This window comes from Lontra canadensis, unplaced genomic scaffold, assembly GCF_010015895.1.
Source record: "Lontra canadensis isolate GAN:19392208 unplaced genomic scaffold, GSC_riverotter_1.0 scaffold8, whole genome shotgun sequence".
NCBI classification, from domain to species: domain Eukaryota; kingdom Metazoa; phylum Chordata; class Mammalia; order Carnivora; family Mustelidae; genus Lontra; species Lontra canadensis.
In genome coordinates this window covers 29,634,114-29,659,353 of record NW_022631002.1, presented here as the reverse complement: position 1 = coordinate 29,659,353, position 25,240 = coordinate 29,634,114, and the positions used below count along the sequence as shown (strand labels likewise).

The 25,240-nt window shown below is 36.5% G+C and overlaps 1 protein-coding gene across 13 annotated transcripts in view; it reads left to right on the top strand.

Annotated features, from left to right (window-relative positions):
- The window catches only part of CHD9 (chromodomain helicase DNA binding protein 9), a 212,261-nt gene that overhangs the window by 92,398 nt on the left and 94,623 nt on the right, over window positions 1–25,240 (top strand). For 8 of the 13 annotated variants that reach the window (XM_032854469.1, XM_032854470.1, XM_032854473.1 and 5 more), the window contains one exon: window positions 22,948–23,279. In XM_032854469.1, the coding sequence (XP_032710360.1) occupies window positions 22,948–23,279 (332 nt within the window). Of the gene's footprint in view, window positions 1–13,611; window positions 13,636–21,394; window positions 21,794–21,875; window positions 22,155–22,947; window positions 23,280–25,240 lie in introns of those variants that run through there. The other 5 variants (XM_032854474.1, XM_032854478.1, XM_032854476.1 and 2 more) reach the window with 5 other exon arrangements.

Here is a 25,240-nt window from a genome sequence, read left to right as displayed (position 1 = left end):
CATGGGAATTAAAAATATGTCCAGTCTTACTATTTTGTCATTTAAAAAAATTACTAAGTATGCTGGCATCAGATTTTTGTGTATTTTCTCCTTGCCAGGATGTCCTTTGAGGAGCAATAGTCTGTAATGACTGAGTTCCTCCCTGACATTCTTGAAATACGTTCCTTACCTTTGGTTTAATGTACTTTCTAAATTTATGTTTTCTTTCAGAGAAAATGTTGGCTAAGACTGGGATAAATTAAAGGGATTTGCATAATTTGAGGAAGACAAGTGAGTTGCCAGGGATCTCTTAGATTTATTTTACCTTGAGGGTAGAGAAGAATGAGAGAGATATATATCTGAAAACTGTTTTAGTGCTATATCAAGGGGAAGTAAAGATGACAGTACCTTTGGTGGGGAGAAAGCATCTAGGTTTTGCCATGTAACCTTGGGCAAGTTTGTTCATCTTTCCAGACTTAATTATCCTCATCTGTAAAAAGTGGATTATATTGGTACCAACTATGTCAGGTTGTTTTCAGTATTAAAATAAGCTAGTCCATGCAGTGCTTAGTGTGATCTTAGTTAATATTTTTTGTACGCCTATTTTCTGAACTCTATAAATTATTCTATTTAATCTTAATATTTATCAATCACTAGAACATTTATAGAACTAAAAGTATATGTGTGTGCATATCTGTAGTGATTTCGGCTTAGACTGGTATTTTTTTAAATTTTCATTTATTTTTTGTTAAAATTTTATATATTTATTTGACAGAGAGAGACACAGAGAGAGAGGGAACACAAGCAGGGGGAGTGGGAGAGGGAGAAGCAGGCTTCCTGCCGAGCAGGCAGCCTGATGTATCACTCAATCCTAGGACCCCAGGATCATGATGAGCCGAAGGCAGATGCTTAACGACTGAGCCACTCAAGAGCCCCTAGATTGTTATTTTTTAAGGAAGGGAAATAACCTTTATTTTAATGAATGAATGATACTTAGAGCAATGAGAGATGATTTGAGAAGTTAGTTGGGTGCTATGAGTAAGGCCTTGAATACGAGGCTAAGAGAAGACTTTGGGTAGGGAAAAACCTATCTATATCAGATTAACCTATTGTTGGAGTGAAACAGAGCAGAGGCAGTAAGTGGTAAGAAAGTCAGGATGTCATCTGTAGACCACTCACAAGGTATCCAGTATGAAAGGAAAAAGGGAGTATTCTTGAAGGTTGAAAGATGAGGAAAGTAGAGATGAGTATTTTAAAAGTTAATATATATATTCTAAACTTCCAGGAACATGATGTATAACGTACAGAGTTAGTATTGAAAGCCTGTGGGGGTGCCTGGGTGCCTCGGCTATTAAGTGTCTGCCTTTGGCTCAGGTCATGATCCCAGGGTCCTGGGATCGAGCCCCATATTGGGCTCCATGCTCAACAGGAAGCCTGCTTCTCCCTCTCCCACTCCCCTGCTTGTGTTCCCTCTCTTGCTGTCTCTCTCTGTCAAATAAGTAAATAATCATAAAAAAACCAAGTAAGCAAGCAAGCTTCTGATTACTGTTTTGGGAAACTGAGAAAATGCATAATGCTGTGTTTTTGCAGAAGAAATTAATCTTGGTGTTTTGTGCAGTCTTATTTCGTTTTACCATATACTTAAGTTGCAACTTTTAATTTGAGATAAAGGTTATGTAGAAAGGCCCTGTAGATGAACAGTTTCTTTTAATTGCCGGTGGACTCGGTTGGTATTTAGGTGACTAAAAGAATTCATTAGAAAAAAAGAAACATGGTTATTTTATTTATTTATTTATTAAAGATTTTATTTATTTATTTGTCAGAGAGAGAGAGAGGGAGCATAAGCAGGCAGAGTGGCAGGCAGAGGCAGAGAGAAAAGCAGCTCCCTGCTGAGCAAGGAGCCCAATTCAGGACTCGATCCTAGGACCCTGGGATCATGACCAGAGCCAAAGGCAGCCGCTTAACCAACTGAGCTACCCAGGCGTCCCAAACATGGTTATTTAAACGACCATAACAGTATTTTATGGGAGTAACAACATAAATTCAGTGTAACTTTGCATTCCTCAACAAAGCAATGATAATAAAGTTATTTTGCTTCTATAGAATTCATTATTTTAAAAAATTGCCGTATTGAGATGTAGTTCATGTATTGTCCCGTCTACCCACTTAAGGTATAAGAATCAATAACTTTTAGTATATTCACAGAATTGTGGGTCTATTACCATGATTGATTTTAGAACATTTTCTGTAGCACCAGAAAAAAACCCATATCTGTTAACATTCATTTTCTAGTTCTCTCACCGCTCCAAGCCCTACACAACTAAAATCCTACTTTATGTCTGCGGATTTGCCTATTCTGGACATTTGAACTAAATGGGACCGTATAACATATGGCCCTTTCTAATAGGCTTCTTTTATTTAACATAATGCTTTTAAAGTGCATCTGTGTTGTGGTACGTGTCAGTACTTCTGTAGTTGCCGAATACTCCGTTGTGTAGCTATACCACATTCTGTTTAACCATTCCTTAGTGATGGATATTTGGGTTGTTTCCACTCTGGCTGTTATAAATAATGCTGCTACAAACATTCGTACAAGCTTCCATTTCCCTTGGGTATATGTCTAGGAATAGAATTACCGGATCATATAATTCTGTGTTTAACCTTCTGAATAATGTTCAGACTACTTCCCAATGCAACTACACCATTTTACATTTCCCACCAGCAGTGTATGCGGATTCCAATTTCTCCATACTTAACAACACTTACTGTCCTTTTGGTACAGCACAACCCTAGTGGTTGTGAAGTGGCACTTCATTCTGGCTTTGATTTACATTTCCCTGACAGTTAATGAGGACTCTCTTTTCATGAGCTTTTTGGTTATTTATATTTCTTCTTTTGGAGAAATGCCCGTTTAGATCTTTTGCGCATTTTTATTTGGATTATGGGTCATTTTATTATTGAGTTATAGGAGTTCTTTATGTTAATGTAGATATATCTTATCAGATATGATTAGCAAATATTTACTTGGGTTTTTTTAAAATCTAAAAGATGTCTTCTGCATACAGTGTTGCCTTTTGCTTTCCAGTCTGTATGCTCCTTATTTCCTTTTCTTTCCCAGTTGTGCAGCTAGAGTGTTCAGTACGGTGTTGAATACAAGTGGCAAGAGCAGATATCCTTCTTTTGTTTCTGATCTTAGGGAAAGTATTCAGTCTTCTACCGTTAGGTATGGTAATGGCCGTGAGTTTTTTGTAGCTGTCTATTACCAGGTATGGTGGTTTCCTTCTACTCCTAGTTTGTTGAGTATTTTTATCATGAGATGTTGGTCTTCAACATCAAATCCTTCTACACTTATCTAAGATGATTTTGTGTTTTTATTCTTTATGCCATTGGTGTATTATGTTGTGATACTTGATTTTCAAGTACTTTGCATGCCTGGAGGAATCCCACTTGCTCATGAAATATATGTTTATATATATTTGCTATTATTTTGTTAAGGATGTTTGTCTTCTCTATTAATAAGAGATAATGGCCTATAGTTTGAATCCATTATTTATAACAGTGTTTGGATTTTTTGTTTATTTTTGGTTCTAAGAGGTCATCCTGGAAGATTGCATTAAACAGAATAATTAGCAAAATGTATTTGAAAATATGCTATTTATTTATTTGACAGAGATCACAAGAAGGCAGAGAGGCAGGCAAGAGAGAGAGGAGGAAGCAGGGCAAAATGTATTTTATAGCCTTTGTCAGAATATAATACAATTGTAGATGGTGTAGTTTTTTCTATGTCTTATGGGATGATGACTAGAAAAGGTATAAAGGTAAATTCATTTTTCTTTAAATATTTAGTATCAACAAAGTAGATTAAAAACAAATGTTGGGATATTTTGTGACCTATATTTAGTTATTTTTTTAAAGATTTTATTTTATTTATTTAGAGAAGGAGAGAGAGAGTGGAAGTGGAAGCAGGGGCAGAGGAAGAAGGAGAGAATCCCAAGCAGACTGCACTGAGCACAGAGCCCAACATGGGGCTCTATCCCAGGACTCTGAGATTATGACCCGAGCCGAAACCAAGAGTCTGACAATCACCTGAGCCACCCAGGTGCCCCTAGTTATTTTTGTATTTGTATTACAGGGATATACTTTAGTATTAAATTTTTCGTTCTCTCATCCTCTTATTTAAAAATACTCTGGCTTGTTCTCAAAGTGCCCTATTTAACTGTGGTTTATACTTCCACCTCCCTCCATCCATACACACACACACACAATTAGAATCGAACCAACAAACTTCTGGTACACATTGGTCCCCAACTCATTTTTCAGGCTTCCTTCCAATGTGGAAGGATAAAGTACTGATCGCTTTATTGCTACTAAAGATAGTAGCAGTTCATAATATGGCTTTCTATTGGGGGGGGGGATAGAGATGAGTGGGGACAAACCTAATTTCTTTCTCAACTTTTAAAAACATTTTGTACTTTAAAAAAATAGCTTTTAGGGATGCCTGGGTGGCTCAGTTGGTTAAGCATCTGCCTTCAGCTCAGGTCATCTTCGGACGGTCCTGGGATCAAGTCCTGCATCAGGCTCTTTGCTTATTAGCAGGGAGCTTGCTCCTCCCTCTGCCTGCTGCTCCCCCTACTTGTACTTTCTCTCTGGTAAATGAATAAATAAAACCTTTTTTTAAAAATATATAATAGCTTTTAAAAGATATAACAGGGTCGTTGTTGTTTACACTGAGAAACAAAGGTTTTTCATCATTTTGCCCACTCAATTTATTCAAGGTTAATTACTATTAGTTTTCTTTGGCCTTCTCAGAGTAAGCTTTTAATAAATTAAACTTTATTATAATGCTCCAAGAAGGGAAAAATACAGGGCAATATTGTAGAATCTTCCTTGAATATGAATATTTTCACATTTCACATTTCTTGGAATACAGCTTGTGAAATAATGTTCTACACAGTTATTTCAGTTGTTATGCCTTTTTCATGCTTAGCTCCCTCCCTTGACCATCTTCTCATTATCTCTTCATTATAAAAATTAACTTATTCCTAGATAATACAGACCCAAGTGTCCTTTTCCTCTATGATTCATATTAATTTAGCTGTTCCCCCAAACATCTGATTATTGTTTTGCTTCCTTTTCTCATATATGAAGTGTGATCTATATATAATTTATACAGAAAGAGCATGAACTTTTTTGTGGATAGCATTCAATCTCATAATTCTTTCTGTCCCCCAGAGAGTCTGTTGTTGAACATAATGCCTGTATGTACCACCTATTTTCTAACTTGGTTATCTACCACTAGCCAGTAGTCTAACATAAATTATAGAAATTAGGATAATATAATCTAATTTTAGTTTGTAGTGAAGTAATTAAAACTAATTAAGGAAGAAGAGTTATTAAATAGATAAATGAGGGTAAAATTAATCCTGTTCCACTATGTTCATTTGATAAGTACATTTTAAAAATTAATTTTATTAAGGTATAATTTACATACAATAAAACATACTCATTTTGAGTTGTAATTTGATGTATTTTAACAAGTGTATACACCTATATAGTTGTGACCACAATCAGTATATAGAACATTTCCATAACCCCCAAAAGTTTCCTTTTCTCCTTTGCATGTAGTCATCCTCTCATCCCTGGCTGCAGGCAATCACCGATCTACTTTCTGTCACTATGGATTCGTTTTTCCTGTTTTAGATTGTATATAAATGGAATCATATTGATGTGTACCCTTTTGTGTTTCCTTTTTTCACTCTGCATAATATTTTTGAGATTTATCCGTGTTCTTCCATATATCATTGGGTTTTTTTGGAGATGTAATTTAAATATAGAAAAAAGTCATTCTTTTTAGCACATAGTTCTGGCAAATATGTTTAGGTGAGTAACCACCACCACTAATCAAGCTACAGAATAATTCCATAGTCCTCCCAAATTCCTTTGTCCTTTTTTGTAGCAACCCTCCTCCAGTCACCAGCTGCTGACAATCCCTGAGGTTTTCCCTTATATTTTTGCTATTTTGAGAATGTCACATAAATGAAATTATGTAGTCTTTGAGTCTGGCTTTCTTTTACTCAATATAATGCATTTGTGGTTCAGTTACATTGTGTGAGTTAGTAATTTGGTCCTTTTTATGGCTGACTAGCATTCCACTTTATGGTTATACTATGGTTTGGCCATTTACCTATTCATAAACATGGGGATTATTTCTAGTTTTTGGTTATAATGAATAAAGCTTCTGTGAACATTGAACTTCACCATTTTTGTGTACATGTTTTCATTTCTTTTGCATAAATACTAGCAGTATTAGCTTCTTAATATGGGAATAGAGGTCTAAAGAACATAAATCTTTTTTTTGCAGGTTTATTGAGATACAGTTGACATCCAGGAAAATTCATCTTTATTAATGTACAGTTCTCAGTTTTGACAAATGAGCACATCATGTAACAACACCACAATCAAGGTTGAGAATTTCATAAGCCTCCAAAATATTCTCTCATGCTTCTTTATAGTTAGTCTTTCCCCCAAACCCAGGCCCTGGCAACTAATAATTAATTTTCTTTCTTTGTAATTTTGCTTTCTTGAGAGTGTTGTACAAATGGAATCATGTGACATGTTGCCTCTCTAGCCTGGCTTCTTCCACTGAGCATAATGTGTTCTTTGTTGCACATATCAGTAGTGTGTTCTTTCAGGTGGCTGAGTAACTTCCTCATAGGAATATGCCAAAGATCATAAATGTAGTCACCAGTTAAGGACATCTGGGTTGTTTCCAGATTTGGGCAATTACGAAGAAAAAGTCTATATAAACATTTGTGTACAGGTTTTTGTGTTACTAAATGTTTTCATTTCTCTTGGGCAAACATATCAGAGTGGGATTGCTGGGATCATATATTAAATGATTTTACACTTACCTTTATAAAAAGCAGTCAAACAGTTTTCCCAAATGGCAGTGCCATCTTGCATTCCCACCAGCAGTGTGTAAGATCACACCACTTAGTATTGTGAATTTTTTTTTAATTCATTTTTTACCCATGGGAATAGATGTGTAGTTGTATCTCATTGTGATTTGCATTTGCATTTCCTAATGTCTAATAATGTGAGCATCTTTTCTTGTGTTTACTTGCCATCTGTTTGTCATCTTCATTAAAGTGCTTAAGACTTTGGCCCATTTAAAGAAATATTTGTTTTCATATTGTGGAGTTTGGAGACTTCTCTCTCTCTCTCTCTCTCTTTTTTTTTTTAAATTTTATTTATTTATTTGACAGAGAGAGATAACAAGTAGGCAGAGAGGCAGGCAGAGAGAGAGAGAGGAGGAAGCAGGCTCCCCGCCGAGCAGAGAGTCCGATGTGGCACTCGATCCCAGGATCCTGAGATCATGACCTGAGCTGAAGGCAGAGGCTTAGCCCACTGAGCCACCCAGGTGCCCTGGAGACTTCTTTATATAAGGACCATTAATCTTGATCATAATATTAACACTAACATTTACTGAATGCTTTTTCTATGTCAAATACTGTTCTAAGATCCTTTATTTGAGTTCTCTCATTTAAATTCACAGTGGTTAAGTTAGATACTATGAGTATCCTCATACAGATGATGCAACTGTATCAAACACTGGCCAGGTTTTAGAAATACACATTGAATATGACCTTGGCTTATAAGTGACTACAATATACTTTGGAAAATGGAGCAGCAAAATAATTTTATTACTTCCTTGAAAAAAGAAGTGATATCTGAACTGAGTTTTGAGCAGACATTTGCTAGGCTACCTTTTGGGGAAAGGGCACACTAGACAACTATAAGAGGTTTTTGGTTTTTTGTTTTGTTTTGTTTTGTTTTTAACTGAAAGTAGTTCAGTATTGCTGGAATATAAAGTAAAATAAGTGTTTGAAAATTGGACATGTAACTAGAGAGAGAGAGATGATCATATTATCCAGAAGCATAACCTCATAACTGAGTACAAGCTTCAGTGTTCTCTTTCTGTTTTCTGTCCTTCATGTTTTGACTGGGTTTCAAGGAGCTTCCTTTGCTTCAGCTCCACGCTTCTCATCACTAATAACGTTGATCTAAGTAACTCTCAAGCCTCTTGCCTCATTTTGTGGATTGCTCCCACTATTAGAAGAAATATGTAATATTAAATTTCTCTTTACTGCTTTCTTTCTGAATGAAAACCATCTGAAATATCATGCTGGGGGTGCCTGGGTGGCTCAGTGGGTTAAAGCCTCTGCCTTTGGCTCAGGTCATGATCCCAGGGTCCTGGGATCGAGCCCCACATTGGGCTCTCTGCTCGGCAAGGAGCCTGCTTCCCTTCCTCTCTTTCTCTGCCTGCCTCTCTGCCTACTTGTGATCTCTGCCTGTCAAATAAACAAATGAAATCTTAAAAAAAAAAAAAGATTTTGAAATATCATGCTGATATGAGAAAGAAAAATTACTTGTTTTTTGTTCAATATATCACTGTATTAGAATAGTTTTTTCCTTAAATATCTGCATATAATGAATTGTTTGCTCAGATAAACAATACTTAGATTAGTAATAGTCTTAATTTTGAGTTATAATCTTTAAATTTTATTGAGATATACCTACGGAAAAGTACAGAGATTATATGTGAACAGCTTGATAGATTTCCAGAGTGTGAACTTCCTCTACATAGCCAATACCCAAATCAGGAAATAGAACATTATCACAATCGTAGAAGCCTCCCCAGGCCTCCTTCTAGTCACTACTTGCCCTCGCCCTCAGGGTGATCATCATTGTGACTTAGAACTCATAGATTCTTTTTGTTGATTATTAAACTTTATATGCATTTGTGTTGAGTATGTATCCGGGAGTGAAGTTGTTCAGTTGTAGGTATATGAATGTATTAGTTATGCTGTCTGCTAACAAATTAGCCACACATATAAGGGCTTAAAATGGTACCCATTTATTATCTCATAGTTTCCTGGGTGAGGTGGCGGGGCACAGCTTATCTGGGTCCTCTGCCCAGGGTCTCACATGACTGTACCCAACATGTGCATTGGGGCTGCGATCTCCTAAGAGCCAAGTTCCTCTTCTAGGCTTACAGGGTTGTGGCAGAAGTCATTTCCTTGCAGCTGTAGAACTCATGGGAGCTTGTTGCTTCAAGGCCAGCAGGAGACTGTCTCTGAGCTCAGGAAAGGCCTAAGCCCTCTAGTTTTTTATAAATTAAACTTTTAACTTTAAGACAAATGAACTTCTGCTTGCAGATGTAAAAAATAATACAGAGAGATCCAGTGGCTCCTTCGCCCAGTTTCTTGTTACATGGATGTTTCGCTGTGTACAGATTTTTTTTAGACTCTTACATAGGAATATTTTGGGAAGCAGTTTTCTCAGTTCAGATTTCCAATGGATGAGCCTCTGGTAAAATGGAATCATTACCAATCTTCATTTTCATTCTTTCATGAGTCAAAAAATTTTTGAAAAAATTTTTAATTGGAGCTAACATTTGAAGATACTTTTCAGATCAAGATCTCTTTCTCATCAAATTTTCTTTTTTCAGTGAATAGTATTACTCAAGGGTTAGTCACACTGCAAAATTAACACAAATCCAAACCTGTCCACACTTCTGATACCAACTGAAAACTCTGGGGGTTCCCAAAGCCACCTTTAGTCTTAATAATATGTTAGCAGTACTCACAGAACTCACTGAAAGCTATTATACTTGTGGTTATGGCTTATTATGGGGTAGGCTACAGGTTAAAATTAGCCACAAAAAAAAAGCCCATAGAGCAGTCTTGGAAGCTCTATGCTTCCACAAAGCTTTCCCCATGGAGTCAGGTCCCAGCATTGATGTGTGATATTAGACATAGAGTATTGTTTACCAGAGCAGCTCACCTGAACTTCAGTGTCAAGAGCTTTTATTGGAGGTCCCTCAAATAGTCATGACTGATTGCCCACATGGTTGATCTCAGCCTCCAGGTTGACTAATAATAGATGATTCAAAACCCCTCCCCCCAAGTCATGTGATTGGTCTTTCTGGTGTGACCAGCCCCACCATATGATATAAAATGGCTAGCTCCTGACCTTAAAGACATTCCTATAGGTATGACCTACATTACCTCCCAGAAGCTAAGGGCAGAGGCCACATCTCTCCTTGGACAAGGCCAAATTCTTTACTATGTTTACTGTTAGAAAAACAAGTTTTCTCAAGGTTTATTCAACCTTTACTCATTCATTCATTCATCAAATTTTTTTTATTCTGTGTGATATATAGGTTGTTGGTCTCTGGGTACACACAGACATCATCCCTGCTCTGTAGAGCTTGCTTCCTAGTGTAAGTATAGGATTTTGTTCCTCTGATTCTGTTAGCCAACACCTCCAAAACATGATAGACCAAAACAATAGTCTAGGTTGAACTCTCCTATGAAATGAAATTGAAATTTTCCTTACCCTATTATAACATTTTTCAAACCTTTTTGACTTGGACCCAGTATAGAAGTATCTTTATAAAATGTTTGTGGAATGTGTATTTGTAGGGATGTGTGTCTATTAAGATATAACCAACATTTTACAAAACACTGGTCTGCTTCACTTATAAAGAATGTTAATGACTATTCACTGAATTAATGATTCAAAAGGAGATTTCAACTCACAGTTCAGAAACATTGTCTTGGGGAGCCTGGGTGGCTCAGCCATAAAGTGGCTCAGGTTATGATCCCGGGGTCCTGGGATCAAGCCCCGCGTTGGGCTGCCTGCTCAGCAGGAAGCCTGCTTCTCCCTCTCCCACTCCCCCTGCTTGTGTTCCCTCTCTTGCTGTCTCTCTCTCTCTCTCTCTCTGTCAAATAAATAAATAAATAAATAAATAAATATCTTTTAAAAAACCCCAACATTGTCTTAAACAATGAGATCATTGGGAATACTGATGGCCTATTACTAGAAGGAATCAGCTTACTAGGAAGAATTGAGGTGCAAAAGTACCCATTTCCATGGGATAGTCTCTAGATGAACAGCCTGGGAAGTATAGTATGGCTAGTAGTAATATTATTCAGTAGGGAAACTTAGGAAGACATAAAACCAGTATGTTGTTCATTTTGCTTTGTAGCTGCTTTCTCATACTCGCTTAAGATGATTTCTGATTCATCTTTCCTCCAGAGACTGCTGGGCTAGTCTTTCCTTTCATTCAGATTTCAGGATAAATGGCCTCCTCAGTTAGACCTTCCCTGAATCCACTCTAAAATGATCACCCTACCACTTCTAATCACATCATCCTGTTTTCATTCTTTGCATATCCTTTACCTAATGTTTTTCCTATTCTCTTCACTCCCTCTCTAAAATCTTAGCTACATTAGAGAAGCAACTTCCATCATCTTGTTTACTCTTTTATTCCCAGCACATGTAACAATTCTGGCAAGTAGTATGTACTCAAATAATATGTCTTGTATGAGTGATCTAGCTCATGTTCGTCTTAAACCCAAAACAGAATACATTTCTCTTGGTGAAAGTAGAATATACTGTAATTATCTTGTTCATTATACCACATTTCTGTTTGTGCAGTCTAAGATTGAATTTGCCTTTTTGGCAAGCTCATTACACCATACATTCATTTCATTTACAGTGAGCTAAAATTCCCTAAAATTTTCACATGAGCTGCTGTTAAGGCATGCACCCATTTATTTTTTACTTAAGTAGTTGTTTTGTGTATGTGTGCAAGCATGCCTGTATATAGATTCAGCCTCATAAGACTTTTTTTAAATTAGCGTTTTTGGGTATGCACTAAGAGGAAGGCTAATCAAGAACTAATGGTAGGGTGGCTGAGGAGAGATTAGGCTAAAATGAAAGGCCAGTAGGAACCCAGGAGACTGACCAGAGGGCACCAGTTCACAAATTTAAACTGAAAGTACTCATTTGAAGGGGTTTAGTGCAAACTGAGGAAGTAGAATCAGTTGGATAAATTTTGGAGGGGCTCACTTGACAGGATTAGGTTTGCTTTTTCCTATTTTTAAAAGAAATGTAGCATGACTCTGCCATGTTGGGACTCAACATCAGGGTGACACCCTTTCCTATCTGAATTATGTTCTCTGTCCTCTTTCCCCTCCTTCCCTACCCTTCCTTTCCCATGCACCCCACCATCCCGCATGGTGCCTGCAAGGTCCTAGCTGTTCTGGTTCAAAACAGCCAGGGGAACATATTTAATTGCCCTTAGTCATTTGTCAAATCTTAAGGCATTGTGGACTTATCAATAGTATTACAGGTCAGTACCTCTCATGTTGTTACTAATTCTGTTTCTGTGCTATGCTCCTTGAAATCTGAATGGCTACAACCAATATTTTTAGACACTTTTTCCCACCTTAGAATCACTTCTGCTTATAGTATTGGAACTTTGTTTTTGAGTCCTGACTTGAGGTTCCTACCTTACTGATCTGCCCATCATTTTATAGTTTCAGGTCATATGATGACACCTTTTTTTCTTCTTTAACTTTAAAAGTTCTACCTTTATAAAGTCAGAGACACACAACTGCTATGCCTAGATGGTTATAGACCCCAGGAGGGCCTGTTTATCATTCTCATACAGTTCTCATCACTTCTGGTTCCACAAGTAATTTTTTCTCTTGTGATTAGAATTGCATCCAGAGACACAATTCCGCACGTTACTTACTTTGCATTCTGCAAGGTGAAATTTTAATATGGCAAAATCACATATGCTTTGTGATTTCTATAATGCTTTTGGCTCTTTGTATATAGCTACTCTTTGACATCCAATAAAATTCTATTTCTTTTGCCTACGACTGTAGATGAGGTTTAAATGCCTTATTTTGTCCTTGTTGCAAATGTATCTGTATCAGCCTCCCCTTCACATCATTTATGTTTGTTAACAATCATTTGAGTATTCTAATAGTTTTTTAGAAATTATCTCAGGGGGACACCTGGGTGGCTCAGTTGGTTAAGCCGCTGCCTTCGGCTCAGGTCGTGATCCCAGGATCCTGGGATAGAGTCCCGCATCGGGCTCCTTGCTCAGCGGGGAGCCTGCTTCTCTCGCTGCCTTTGCCTGCCTCTCTGCCTGCTTGTGTGTACTCTCTCTCTCTATCTCTGGCAAATAAATAAAATCTTTAAAAAAAAAAAAAGAAATTATCTCAGGATTCTGAAAATTAACATTGGTTTTTCAATGCAGTGTATACAAAAACTAAGTGTCTTTCAACATAACTGATGCTCAATTTCCCCTTTAAAAGATGTGAAAGAGGTGTTTTCCTTGGTATTTATTTTATTAATACATTCAGAGACATTGCCAGAAGAATGAGATTGTGGTGGTTAGTGTTACCAAGACAACTCTGTAACTGCGCGGTTAATTTCCTTACGCTGTTGCCCTTCCTCTTTACCAGGACCCATCCAAGCTGTAAGAGTGTCCTTCACCTTGGGTTCTGTCAGAATGCCACCCCCCCACCCCAGCCTCTTGCGCTAGGGAAAAAAACCAATGACGGCGACTTCATAAACTGCTTTAGAAATTGGAAAGATTACTGATTCCTAACAGAATATCCTAAATTTTAATGCTTCGTGAACTTTGGATCAGTTGTCACCTATGTGGGAATGGTAGGCAATACTTAACAAAATGGTGCTTTTTTTTTAAAGAGTTGAACTCTACTCTTGTACCAGTGTGATAGACGTGTACTTGTCTCATCTGTGCCTGACCTCTTTCATGTGCAGTTAGAAGTAAGATTTGATTTTATTTTTAAGCACATAGGAATATCATGAAATGAGATAAGAAAATTCACCAGAAATTGTGGAAACTTTTGGGCTGTAAAATGGTTTGTGAATTAACGTATTCAACAAGTTTTTAGAAAATTTCTTTTCAGGACACCCATCTGGCTCAGTTGGGAGAGTATGTGGCTCTTGATCTCAGGGCCCTGAGTTCAAGCCCCACGTTGGTTATAGAAATTACTTAAATTTGCTTTTTTTTTTTTTTTTTAATTTTTTCCCCTAAGAAGAATTTTAGGAAAGATGCTATAGGAAGTTAATATGATTTACCAAAGTGATACTTATCTGTAATATTTTGATTTTTTAATTGGGGTGATATTTTAAATTGTTATCTGGCAATGGTCATGCATATTCTACATGGCCAAAGCTGGGACAATTTGAACAAGTAAATAATCATAGTACCAGATTGTAACACATAGAATAAAATAAATATCCATGAGTCTATATAGTGTAGTATATGCTCTATAAATATAATAATAGTAAAATTATAGTATGTATGTTATTGATATATTGTAATTATTAATATGCTATATTATATATTAATATATAATATAATTATAATAATGCGCTATATATAAATAATTGACTGAATGAATGGAGAGAAGAGACAGCTTTATTTACAGTAGAATTTCGATTAAAAATGGGGGGAAATGATAGGAATAGAAAATTTGCATACCACAATAATTGTTATAGGCAACAACTGTCAATGCATGCTAGAATTACTGGGCAAATGTATATGAGAAACAAGATATTTGTGTACTCTCATTAGATCCTTATTATTTATAAAAGGAGAGATTTATAGTAGAGATCATGGTAGACACCACTTTAACCAAGCAATCAAATTCAACATCCCTAGTGAATAATAAGGTATACTGACATCATACACCCCCTGATACAGATGATCCCTGAGACGGGCACAGTGTCACATCACAGCAACAACAGTAATACCTAACATCTCTGATTGTTTGTTTGCCAGACACCACAGTAAGCACATTTTCCGCTGGGCCTCACTACAGCCCTAGTATCACAAGGTAGGTACTGTTATATCTCCATTTTACAGATGAGGAAGCTGAGGCCCAAGTAAATGATGAAACTAGGACTAGAACCTGGGGCTAGCTGACTCCAGAGCCTGTTCCCTAAATAACAACATTATGCTGAGCATACCTTGTAGTGTCGTAGCTAATTTATGGACTGGTGAATGCAGTATATTTAATTTTGTCAAGTAAGTAGTGAACTTTGTGAGGTTTCATGGTTTGATGTTTTTGAAATATACTTTTGATTTATGTGGAAGCAGAAGATGAACTTCTAAACAATACAGCATTGCAAAAGCAACACACACTAACATAAAAGGTTAAATATTACTTGTTTTCATATCATGTATGGCCTTTTAATAAATAAAAGTTTTCAAAAATAAATGAATAAAATTTTTCATCAAGTATTCAGGTATTATTACTAAAACCGCCTAGCAACCCTAAATCTAAAAATTGGATACCCTTCTCTATATGTAATCATTTATCGATTCCCTCATTCCTTCAGCGTAAAGTCCAGATATTTTAACATAACTTATAACACTTTTGATAATTTAAACCATTACGTTTTAGTCCCTGTTGCTTATCATTTTCTATATGTACCTTTTCTTGTTATGCCAAGCTATTTGTTATTCCCAGCATATAACTTCTTAAGTTTCTTTATTATATAACATTTCTTTTTTCTTTTTTAAAGATTTTATTTTTTATTTATTTGACAGAGAGAGAGAGAGATCACAAGTAGGCAGAGAGGCAGGCAGAGAGAGGGGGAAGCAGGCTCCCTGCTGACCAGAGAGCCCAATGCAGGGCTCAATCCCAGGACCCTGAGACCATGACCTGAGCTGAAGGCAGAGGCTTTACTCACTGAGCCACCCAGGTGCCCCCTCCATGGATTATTTTGAAGCACATCTCAGTCATATCACTTCATCTATAAATATTTCAACTTAAATAGCTAGAAGTCAAACACTTTTTGTCTTTAAAACACCACTGTAGGGGCGCCTGGGTGGCTCAGTGGGTTAAAGCCTCTGCCTTGGGCTCAGGTCATGATCCCAGTGTCCTGGGATCGAGCCCCACATCGGGCTCTCTGCTCCGTGGGGAGCCTGCTTTGCTTCCTCCTCTCTCTCTCTGCCTGCCTCTCTCTGCCTACTTGTGATCTCTGTCAAATGAATAAATAAAATCTTAAAAAAAAAAAACACTGTAAAATCAGTTTTATACCTAAAAAATAATTATAATTCCTTCATAGTTAAGTATCTGGTCTAAGTTAAAATTCCCTAGTAGTTTAATAAATGTATTTTTACGGTTGATCTTTTCAGGTCTCTATCAAAACAGGGGCTACTCATTACATTTGGTTGATACGTATTTTAAGTGTCTCTCTTTTTTTTTTCTCTTTTATCATTTAGTCTTAAATCTCTTTGTTTTGTTCCTTTGCTGAAGAGACTGAGTCATTTATATGTAGAATTTCCCACATTCTCGATTTTGCTGATTACACTGAATGATGTCCTCTAACATGTTCCCTCTCTCTCCGTATTTGCTGTAAGTCATAAAACAAATTAGTATTAAGAAAAATACAGCTTTTGTGAATATGTACTATTTGCCTGAATTGCTATGTGGATGATTAAAATAAAGGCAACAGTTCTAATAGTATTACCTTATCGATGTAAAGTTCAAGATTGATGACACTTAAAAAAGAAAGGAATGTCATGGTTAGCTAGAACTGGAGACCTGGGTACTAGTACAGGTCACGAGATGAGAGTAGGCCTTTTAGTTTGTGAACATGGCACTTCACAGATGTGAAGAAAGCAAGTAAAATAATTGCTTTGCTTCCATCAAAAACTCTGAAAATAGATATAAGGGTAAAACTCAGAAAAAGTCTTTGACAGATTATAATTTGCTCTTGGGCCAATTTTTCCCCTTATTTTCTCATTTAAAGCAGGTCTTTATTGGTGGCTTATGGAAAAAAACATGTTCTATGCAATAAATAAAATCCAGAAGAAGTCACCACAGTAATGTTTGGCACATATTATTAAGATAAACTACAAATTTATTGTTTTTAGAAGGTTGGTTTTATATGAATATTTAAGTAAATAATATAACTCTTCTTAAAATAAAAAGGTTTAAAACTAGCACACTGGCTTATCATAAACAATTAAGAGAACTAAAATGCTTTGTAAGTTTTAATATCATATTACTATATTTGCCTTCCTTTTGATTGCAGAATTTTTAGTGCTCTCCTCTTGGCTTCCATAACACCACCCTTTTGCTGAGACTGACCTTACCATTCTTAGGTTGCTGTTTGTTTTCCTTCATTAGCTCCTCTTCTGCAATTACTTGAACTTGGTGTTTTGGGGTTTCCCTATTGGCTCTCTTGTCCGCATTATCTCTGCAGGCAGTAACACTCATTTTCACTCATGACTTGCTATCTCTGTTCTGTTTATATTGTCTTCTATTGGAGCCTCTCTGTCCACTCTGACCCCCGGGCCTGAAGCTTAGCAGCCCTCTCTCCTGAGAAAAGTTGGAAGATTTTTAGCTATCACACAGTTTTATCTGTGTTGTTGAAAATTCCTTTTTCTTTGTTTTATTCTTACTAAGAAATTTCTTCTGTTTTAATATTTGAGACCTTTTAGTCTTTCATATTACTTTAAAAATATGTGAAATAGGGGACCCTGGGTGGCTCAGTGGGTTGAGCCTCTGCCTTCAGCTCAGGTCATGGTCTCAGGGTCTTGGGATCAAGCCCTGCATTGGGCTCTCTGCTCAGTGGGGAGCCTGCTTCCCTCCCCCTGACACCCCCCTCGCCTGTGTCTCTGCCTACTTAGGGTCTCTCTCTCTCTGTCAAATAAATAAATAAAATCTTAAAAAAAAAAAATATGTGAAATAGGGGCACCTGGGTGGCTCAGTCAGTTAAACATCTGTCTTTGGCTCAGGTCATGATCCCAGCGTCCTGGTAAGATTAAGCCCCAAGTCGAGTCTGGTTCTCTCCTTATCTCTGCCCCTCCCCTGCTTGTGCTCACTTGCTTGTTCTCTCTCTCTAATAAATAATATAAATAAGTGTGTAAGTAAGTAAATAAATAAAAATATGTGAACTAGAACATTCCCCCAACAGATGAGACTGTAACCTATAGTACATGTAGAGTAGCCATGTGATTATTCTCCCCTTCTTGGAAATTTATAATTTCCATTCCTGCCAATAATAAATTATTTGTATGCTACTAAAATATTTGAAATGGACAGATTCCCAGTGTGGGTTGGGTGAGTAAGTGGGATAATCATTCCACCAAGAAAAGAGAGATCTGACTTCACCCTCAGATTTTAGCACATCTAATTTCTGGAACAAATCTCTTTGCGTCTTTTTGTCATGAAGGAAAAAAGATATAACAGATGGTATGAAAGTTTTTTAATTTTCTAATATGTGGCATTCATAAAGGCTAGAGATCATACTTTTTCATTCTGTTCTATTTCATGGTTTTTAGTGCTGGTCTGTACCCACTAAATTTATATCATGAGTTACTATTAGGTCATGACCTGTGGCTGTGGTTTAAAAACACTCATACCATAAATCCTTGATTTTACCCCATAGCAAAATACGATATATCAGATCTTCTATATATTCCTTTCAGTTGCTATCAACATAATTAATATATCGCATATGAGATCATCATTATGTTTCACTATGACTTCTTTGTCTTATAAAATTTAGATATATACTAATATAAGCCTTTTTGTTGTGTGGTTTTGTTTTTTTTCATTTATCATATAGGTTTGGGGGGAGTGTGACCTCTGCCTTTATATTTGATTTCTAAACAACTTCTGTTTAAAAAAAGTATTTTGAAACTATGACAACCTTACAGAAAAGTCACAGGTGAAGTACAAAGAAATTCTTCCACTTTGTAAAGAATTGGAAAGTAGATTGCAGACCTGATGTTACATCACCACTGAAGACTTTAATATGTATTTCCTACAGATAAGGAAGATATTTTTCTGTATAACTACAGCGTAACCATAATAAGTGGAAAGTTGATACAGCAGGAGCTGTGGAATGGGGAGAAAGATGGAACAAAATACAATTAAGTAGAGCTGACAATTTAATGAGTGTTTATATAAGGGAAAAGAGGAAGACTGTGGCATTGAAAAAAGCATATCGGGGCGCCTGGGTGGCTCAGTGGGTTAAGCCGCTGCCTTCGGCTCAGGTCATGATCTCAGGGTCCTGGGATCGAGTCCCGCATCGGGCTCTCTGCTCAGCAGGGAGCCTGCTTCCCTCTCTCTCTCTCTCTGCCTGCCTCTCTGTCTACTTGTGATCTCTCTGTCAAATCAATAAATAAAATCTTAAAAAAAAAAAAGCATATCAGCTACCCGTTTGCATGTTTGTGATATATGTGTGGGTTGGGAAATGACCTACATTAAAAATGTTTTACTTAACACCTCAGTATGGATGTTCTGTGGGAATATAATTTTAAAATACTGTCTTCTAGGGGCACCAGGGTGGCTCAGATGGTTAAGCATCTGCCTTCAGCCCAGGTCATAGGGTCCTGGGATCAAGACCCACATCAGGCTCCCTGCTCAATGGGAAGCCTGCTTCCCACTCTCTCTCTCTCTGCAGGCCTCTGCCTACTTGTGATCTCTCTCTCTCTCTCTGTCAAATGAATAAATACAATCTTAAAAAAGAATACTGTCTTCTAATAGCAGAAGAAATACTTGACCATGGATTTCGTTACTGTTGTTTACTATTAAGATTTATTGTTAAATAACTGGGATTTTGAGTCAAGTAATAGAATGGAAAAGCTTTAATGGGAGAAATGAGATATTTTGGAAATCATCCTAGGTTCTGAGGATAGTATCAGTGAGTTAAAGATATTGAAAGAAAACAAGAGAATTGACATCTTCCATTCCAGCCCTGACCTCCCTGAGGATCCAGTCTTCAAATTTTCAGTTACTAGAGCTTTTAAACTTATTGCACACATATATACATCCTTTCTTGACTAGATATCCTATTTCTTTTACCTTCTCCTAAACCAGCACTTGGTCTAGAAACTAAGCATTTATGCTCCCTGCTCTTTACCTGCCCGTATCTAATTGATTTCTACATCTTGGAAAGGGCACAGGAAAAAATTCCTTTCATCCTAGCTTTATTGCTAGTGTCTCTGCAATTTTGAGAAAGTCGTTTGGCTTCTTTTATATTCAGATCAATCTGTGTACATTATGCTGTTTGAACCACATATGATTAGGAGGCTGGTGCTCATAACAAGGCTCTTTGCCTTTTAATCCCTGCTTCACCAGGTGATCTGGGGTGAGTTACTTCTTCATATATCAGTATCCTCAGCTATAAGTATATATATACCTAACAGGGTTGTTTTAAAGATTGAGCGTATGTATGTATGTATATATATATATATGCACACATATAATGAAGAATAGTGCCTAGAATACAGAAAGGATTAAATATGTGCTAGCTCTTAGTACTATTGTTACCATTATGACTTTTTTTGCTTGTGCTCAGGTTGTTCTAGCATTTTGTAATACTGCTGTAAGAGTACATCTACCATTTGCTACTCCTCTTCTCTCCATTATTGCCATTTCCCTGTTACTGTTCCAGATTAAGTGAGTTATTATGTGAAAAATACTTAGAGTAGTACCTGGCACTTAGTATGCACTAAGTGGTTCTTGTGAACGACCTCTCAGGACAGTCAGGTCCTTTCCTTGCCATTAGTGGTTCTCTAAACTTTAATTTCTTCCCCTGCTGCCCAGATTGGTCTTTCCTGGACATTGGTCATATAATGTTGCCCCATTCTGAGACCTTTGGTGCTTAAAAGGAAAGAAACAAAAAATGTTCTTTGATAGAAATATCATATAACTTTCCAGGACCAACTGAAAAACATGGTATTAATAAAGAAGTAAACTTGAATTTTGAAGCAGTGAAAATTTTGTTTTAGGTGTGTTAGGGCATTACTTATTAAAACAGTCTCGACTTTTTACAGGAAGAAAAGTTCCTGAAATTCAGGAGGACTTGTTATTTATTTTTAGCCAGCAACTGAAACTAGAATTTTATCTGAAAAACTCCACTGTTCAGTTAAAATAGATTATGAAGGGTAAAGGTCAGGAAGGTTTTATGAGTCTTTTTATGTTAGGAAAATAAACTAATATATTTCTCCAGGTTTAAATAAGGAAAAAATATAACTTGTTATTTATTCTCTGTGGGCATACTGACAGCTCTCCTGTGTTTTTATCGAAATCTTAAACTTCTCTTTAGAATTTAAATGAAAATAGCTTCGTCTGTCTGAAAAGTAACCTTGTTAGCTTTTTGTTAGAAGAATCAGAAGAGAACTTACCTAATTTCTTAAAGAGAAGTCACTTGTTCTGTGTTCATTTGCATGACCTGCCCCTTAACCCTTTGCTCCTCGTCGGCTCTTTTCCTACTTCCAGTATTTTATGGTATCCTGGAGAAAAGTAATTTTCTCCAGTAAAATTGCACCGGATTTTGTTTGTTAATATTGATAGCTACATAAAGCCGTTTCACCACAGTTTTAGTTTTCAGATGAGCTCTTAAAATCAGGTTTTAGGTGTTTTTTTAAAAACTTGACTGCAGGAAGTGGCAGAGCAAGAGTTAATGTGTTACACGGAGGGAAGAACAGTCCATCGGGGGTTAAATTGCAGAGTCTAATGGAATAATAACTGGTAGCACCATCTGCTGGCCTACTTCCGCAGAAGGAGTCAGTATTTTTAACGACATCTCTAATATTCATGCTGATGCATTTTGATGCTTTGTGCATTCATTTCTTTCTGTGCTTTGTTGGAATCTGGCTATCTGCTTACAGCTATTGAGGAAACTCAGCTCTTTAGGAGGGGTGTACGGCCTTTTTCATACCTAAATAGGATGAACAGTGGATATAAACTTGCCAAGGCAGAAATGTGTTGATAAATCACAATGTGTGTTTGTGGAGGGTTGTGCATCTCTCGGTTGCAGCTTGCTAAATAGGCCATTTAGGAATCTTCTTTCAATGCTTTTTTCTTGAGCACTGCCTGGGGTGGTGAAAAAGCAGAGGGCAAGCCTTTGTCTGACGCCAAAAATGTCTTCAGTGAAGAGGCCAAGAGGAAGGGTAAGTGAAAGCCTGAATGAGTGGGAGGAGGAGGGGTTCTTTGGGCTAAAAGGCTAATGGGATTGAATAACCTTCCTTATTACTGGCTGCTGCTGCGGGAGTCGTACTGCATCGCCATCTTGAGCTTGTTGCTGTTTTCTCGAGTCTTGGTTATTTGTTATAGCCTGTAGGCCTTAAGGTGGCATTTTAGGCAGCGTTCTAAACCCTCCTTCCTTTCCCAGTGCTGCAGCACTGCTATGAAACCTTTGATGAGGCAGGTATAGAAAAGATATCCAGTGAAGCACACTGGAATCAGCATGAAAATGTGTGTGGAGATTCCTGGTGGTTTTTTCCTTTGCTATAGTCAGAGGCATGTTTACGGGTAAGAGCATAACAAAACTGTGATCTAAGTCTATGTGGGTGAATGCGTGTTTGAAGAAGAGATTCTTTTTTTAAATGCTGTTGAACTGCTTCCTGTGATATTGCTAAAATATTAATAATTTTAACGTCAAACTGTAAAACTTGGGGTTTTTTTCCAGAATTGCTTGAGCCAAATAATTATGATATAGAAAGAGAAAAAAATTCACATTTAACTCCTTCACGGAAAAACTAAAACTTTCTCTAATTTTAAGTATGGGGATGTCTGTTTACTAACTAGCTATGTTTCTGCATAGATTGCACATTTAAAAAATGATTTAAGTGATTTCAGGTTCTAGTTCTAATTTCTTGTAAAACAGAGAAGCTTTAGATTTCTAAAAATTATAATAAACCAAGGAGTAGTCACTCTAAATTAAAATTGCTATCTTAAATTTATTAATAATTTTCAGAGTTCTGGAGTCCTGAGGAGGAAAGAAAAGACTTATTTCAAATGCACAGAGTGTTTACAGGACAGAATTTGAATCAACTAATCAAAAACGCTGTGAAAATATCAGTGAATCTACATTATCCTTCTTTAACCTTCATTTTTAAAAGCAGTAGTTGAGCTTTTTATTTTATACCTACACTAATGTCCAGATCAGCAAACTGTTTTAATTTTAAATTTCTTTGTAGCACTCACATACTGGCTCACATATTTTACTTGAAGCATAATTTTAAATGTTTATTTATTTATGTTAATTGTTAATTGTTTTGGTGTACTTTGATACATTGTATAAAAAGTATTCTGATTTCTCTAGCCTCCATCTTCCAAGAAGAGTGATGGTTCTGGGACATATACTAAGTTGCAGAATACCCAGGTGAGGATCATGTCCGAGAAGAAGCAGAGAAAAAAAGTGGAATCAGAAAGCAAGCAAGAAAAGGCTAATCGGATAATATCAGAAGCCATAGCAAAAGCAAAGGAACGTGGGGAACGTAATATTCCTCGAGTAATGAGTCCTGAAAACTTTCCTAGTGCTTCAGTTGAAGGAAAAGAAGAAAAGAAAGGTAGACGGATGAAATCGAAGCCAAAGGACAAAGAGAGCAAAAAAACAAAAACTTGTTCTAAGTTAAAAGAGAAGACAAAAATTGGGTAAGTTGGTTGAGAATTAAATTTAATTCCTTTGAATTTTTTTGTCAAAGCGCAGTCTGTTTCATCTTTTACTTTTGATTTGTGTGTAATGTATTAACTTCCTCTTTGAAGTTTTAAGTTGTTAGATTCTGTGTGTACCTTATTTCCTTTTTTGAATGAATTGGGGAATATTCCAAGATTTACTGAATTTTACAATTCTGCTATCATAGCTTATTGTACGCTAATATTAGTAAAAAGCATTTAAAGTAGGAAAATATTTCATACATAAAACGGAAAAAGGAAAACAAAACCAAACCCATTGTTGTGCCCATTCCAAATTCACTTTCTTTACAGAAAGTGCATTGAAATCTTGGATAAGATTTCTTTACCTCTTAGTTGTACTTCATTGGGCAGCTTATAGTTTGGAAATGTGAGATACAATCCTTTCTCATAAACCCACAACTTTGGACTAAATGGAATGACAAGAAAACTAAGACCATTTAACTCAACTATGAGGAGCTCTCAGCTCTTCCTGGTCTACTCCCTCACTGTCTTTCTGATTTACTTTATGTAATAAAGAGGCCAGGTAAGGATTAATGCTCCAAGACAATTATAAGGCCAAGGAATTGCTCTAGAAGGGTACATTAATCTTTGGTGTTTTTATTTGACTACTCATCTGATACATTTTCAAAAAATAAAATATAATAAATGTTAATATTTGTGTCATATTTAAATTTTTGCATGCAGGGGTAAAAATAGCACAAGGTCAACAGTTTAGAATTATTTTTGCAAGAATATTTTGTCATTTTGAAGGCTTTATGTGAAATTTTAGATAAAGTGTTTAATCTGTTTTTTTTCCACACAAAGTACATAGTAAAGAATTTCTTTATTATTAAAATCTTCATTTGCTTAAGAAATAATTGATACATTATATAGATATATAGAATACAAATTTGTAAAACAAATTAATTCTCAGCATTTTAAGTGTAGCCACCAAACTGAATTATATTGTCATATCCTGATGCCTTTCAGTCCAAACCATTAAATAACATGGGCTCTCTTGTCATAATAGAGCAGTGACTAATGTTTGTGATTTTCATATTTTATTTGCAGGCAGCAAAAATGAAATTTGAAAGTTAAATTTGTGCTCCTGTTATATTTAAAGGTTTTGGCATGAAAGTATCTTATTTTTCCAATATTATGTCTAGTTTTAATTAGGAAATCCCATATTTAATCTTTTAATGTATTAAGAACTAGTATAATTTAAGTTTTCTAGTTTCAATTTATATGGAGACATAGGCAAAGTGCTTGTATACACTATTTGGACGGGCATTAAAAAAAATAGTGCACAAACCAAGAGAAACTGGTAGGGAAAGTTCAAAAGTTACAATAAGTTTAAATTTGGGGGGCGCCTGGGTGGCTCAGTGGGTTAAAGCCTCTGCCTTCAGCTCGGGTCATGATCCCAGGATCCTGGGATCGAGCCCCACATCGGGCTCTCTGCTCTGCAGGGAGCCTGCATCCTCCTCTCTCTCTCTCTCTGCCTGCCTCTCTGCCTACTTGTGATCTCTGTCAAATAAATAAATAAAATATTAAAAAAAAAAAAGTTTAAATTTGGGAGGGAATAGGTAGAGGCAAAAGATACCAGTAGTAGTAGTTTTGTCACCTACAAGCAGTGTGACCCTGGACAAATACTTAACCTCTCCAACCTTTAATTTCTTCCTGTGTAAAAAGGGGATAATGATAGTACTTGCCTCATGGTGTTATTTTAGGGATGAAATGATTTAACAGCATTTAAAGCATATGGAGCAGTACCCGGAATTTAATAAATGTTAGTCATTATTTTCTGAAATCATAAATAGCATGCAGCTATTTAGGGAGAAGGCTGCGGCCAGGAGTCACGCCCCTTTCTTCAAGCCTAAAGTTTCACTGGTCTGCCTAAGTTCTCTTTCCATTAAGGCTCTTTTCCAAGATAGTACCAGTTA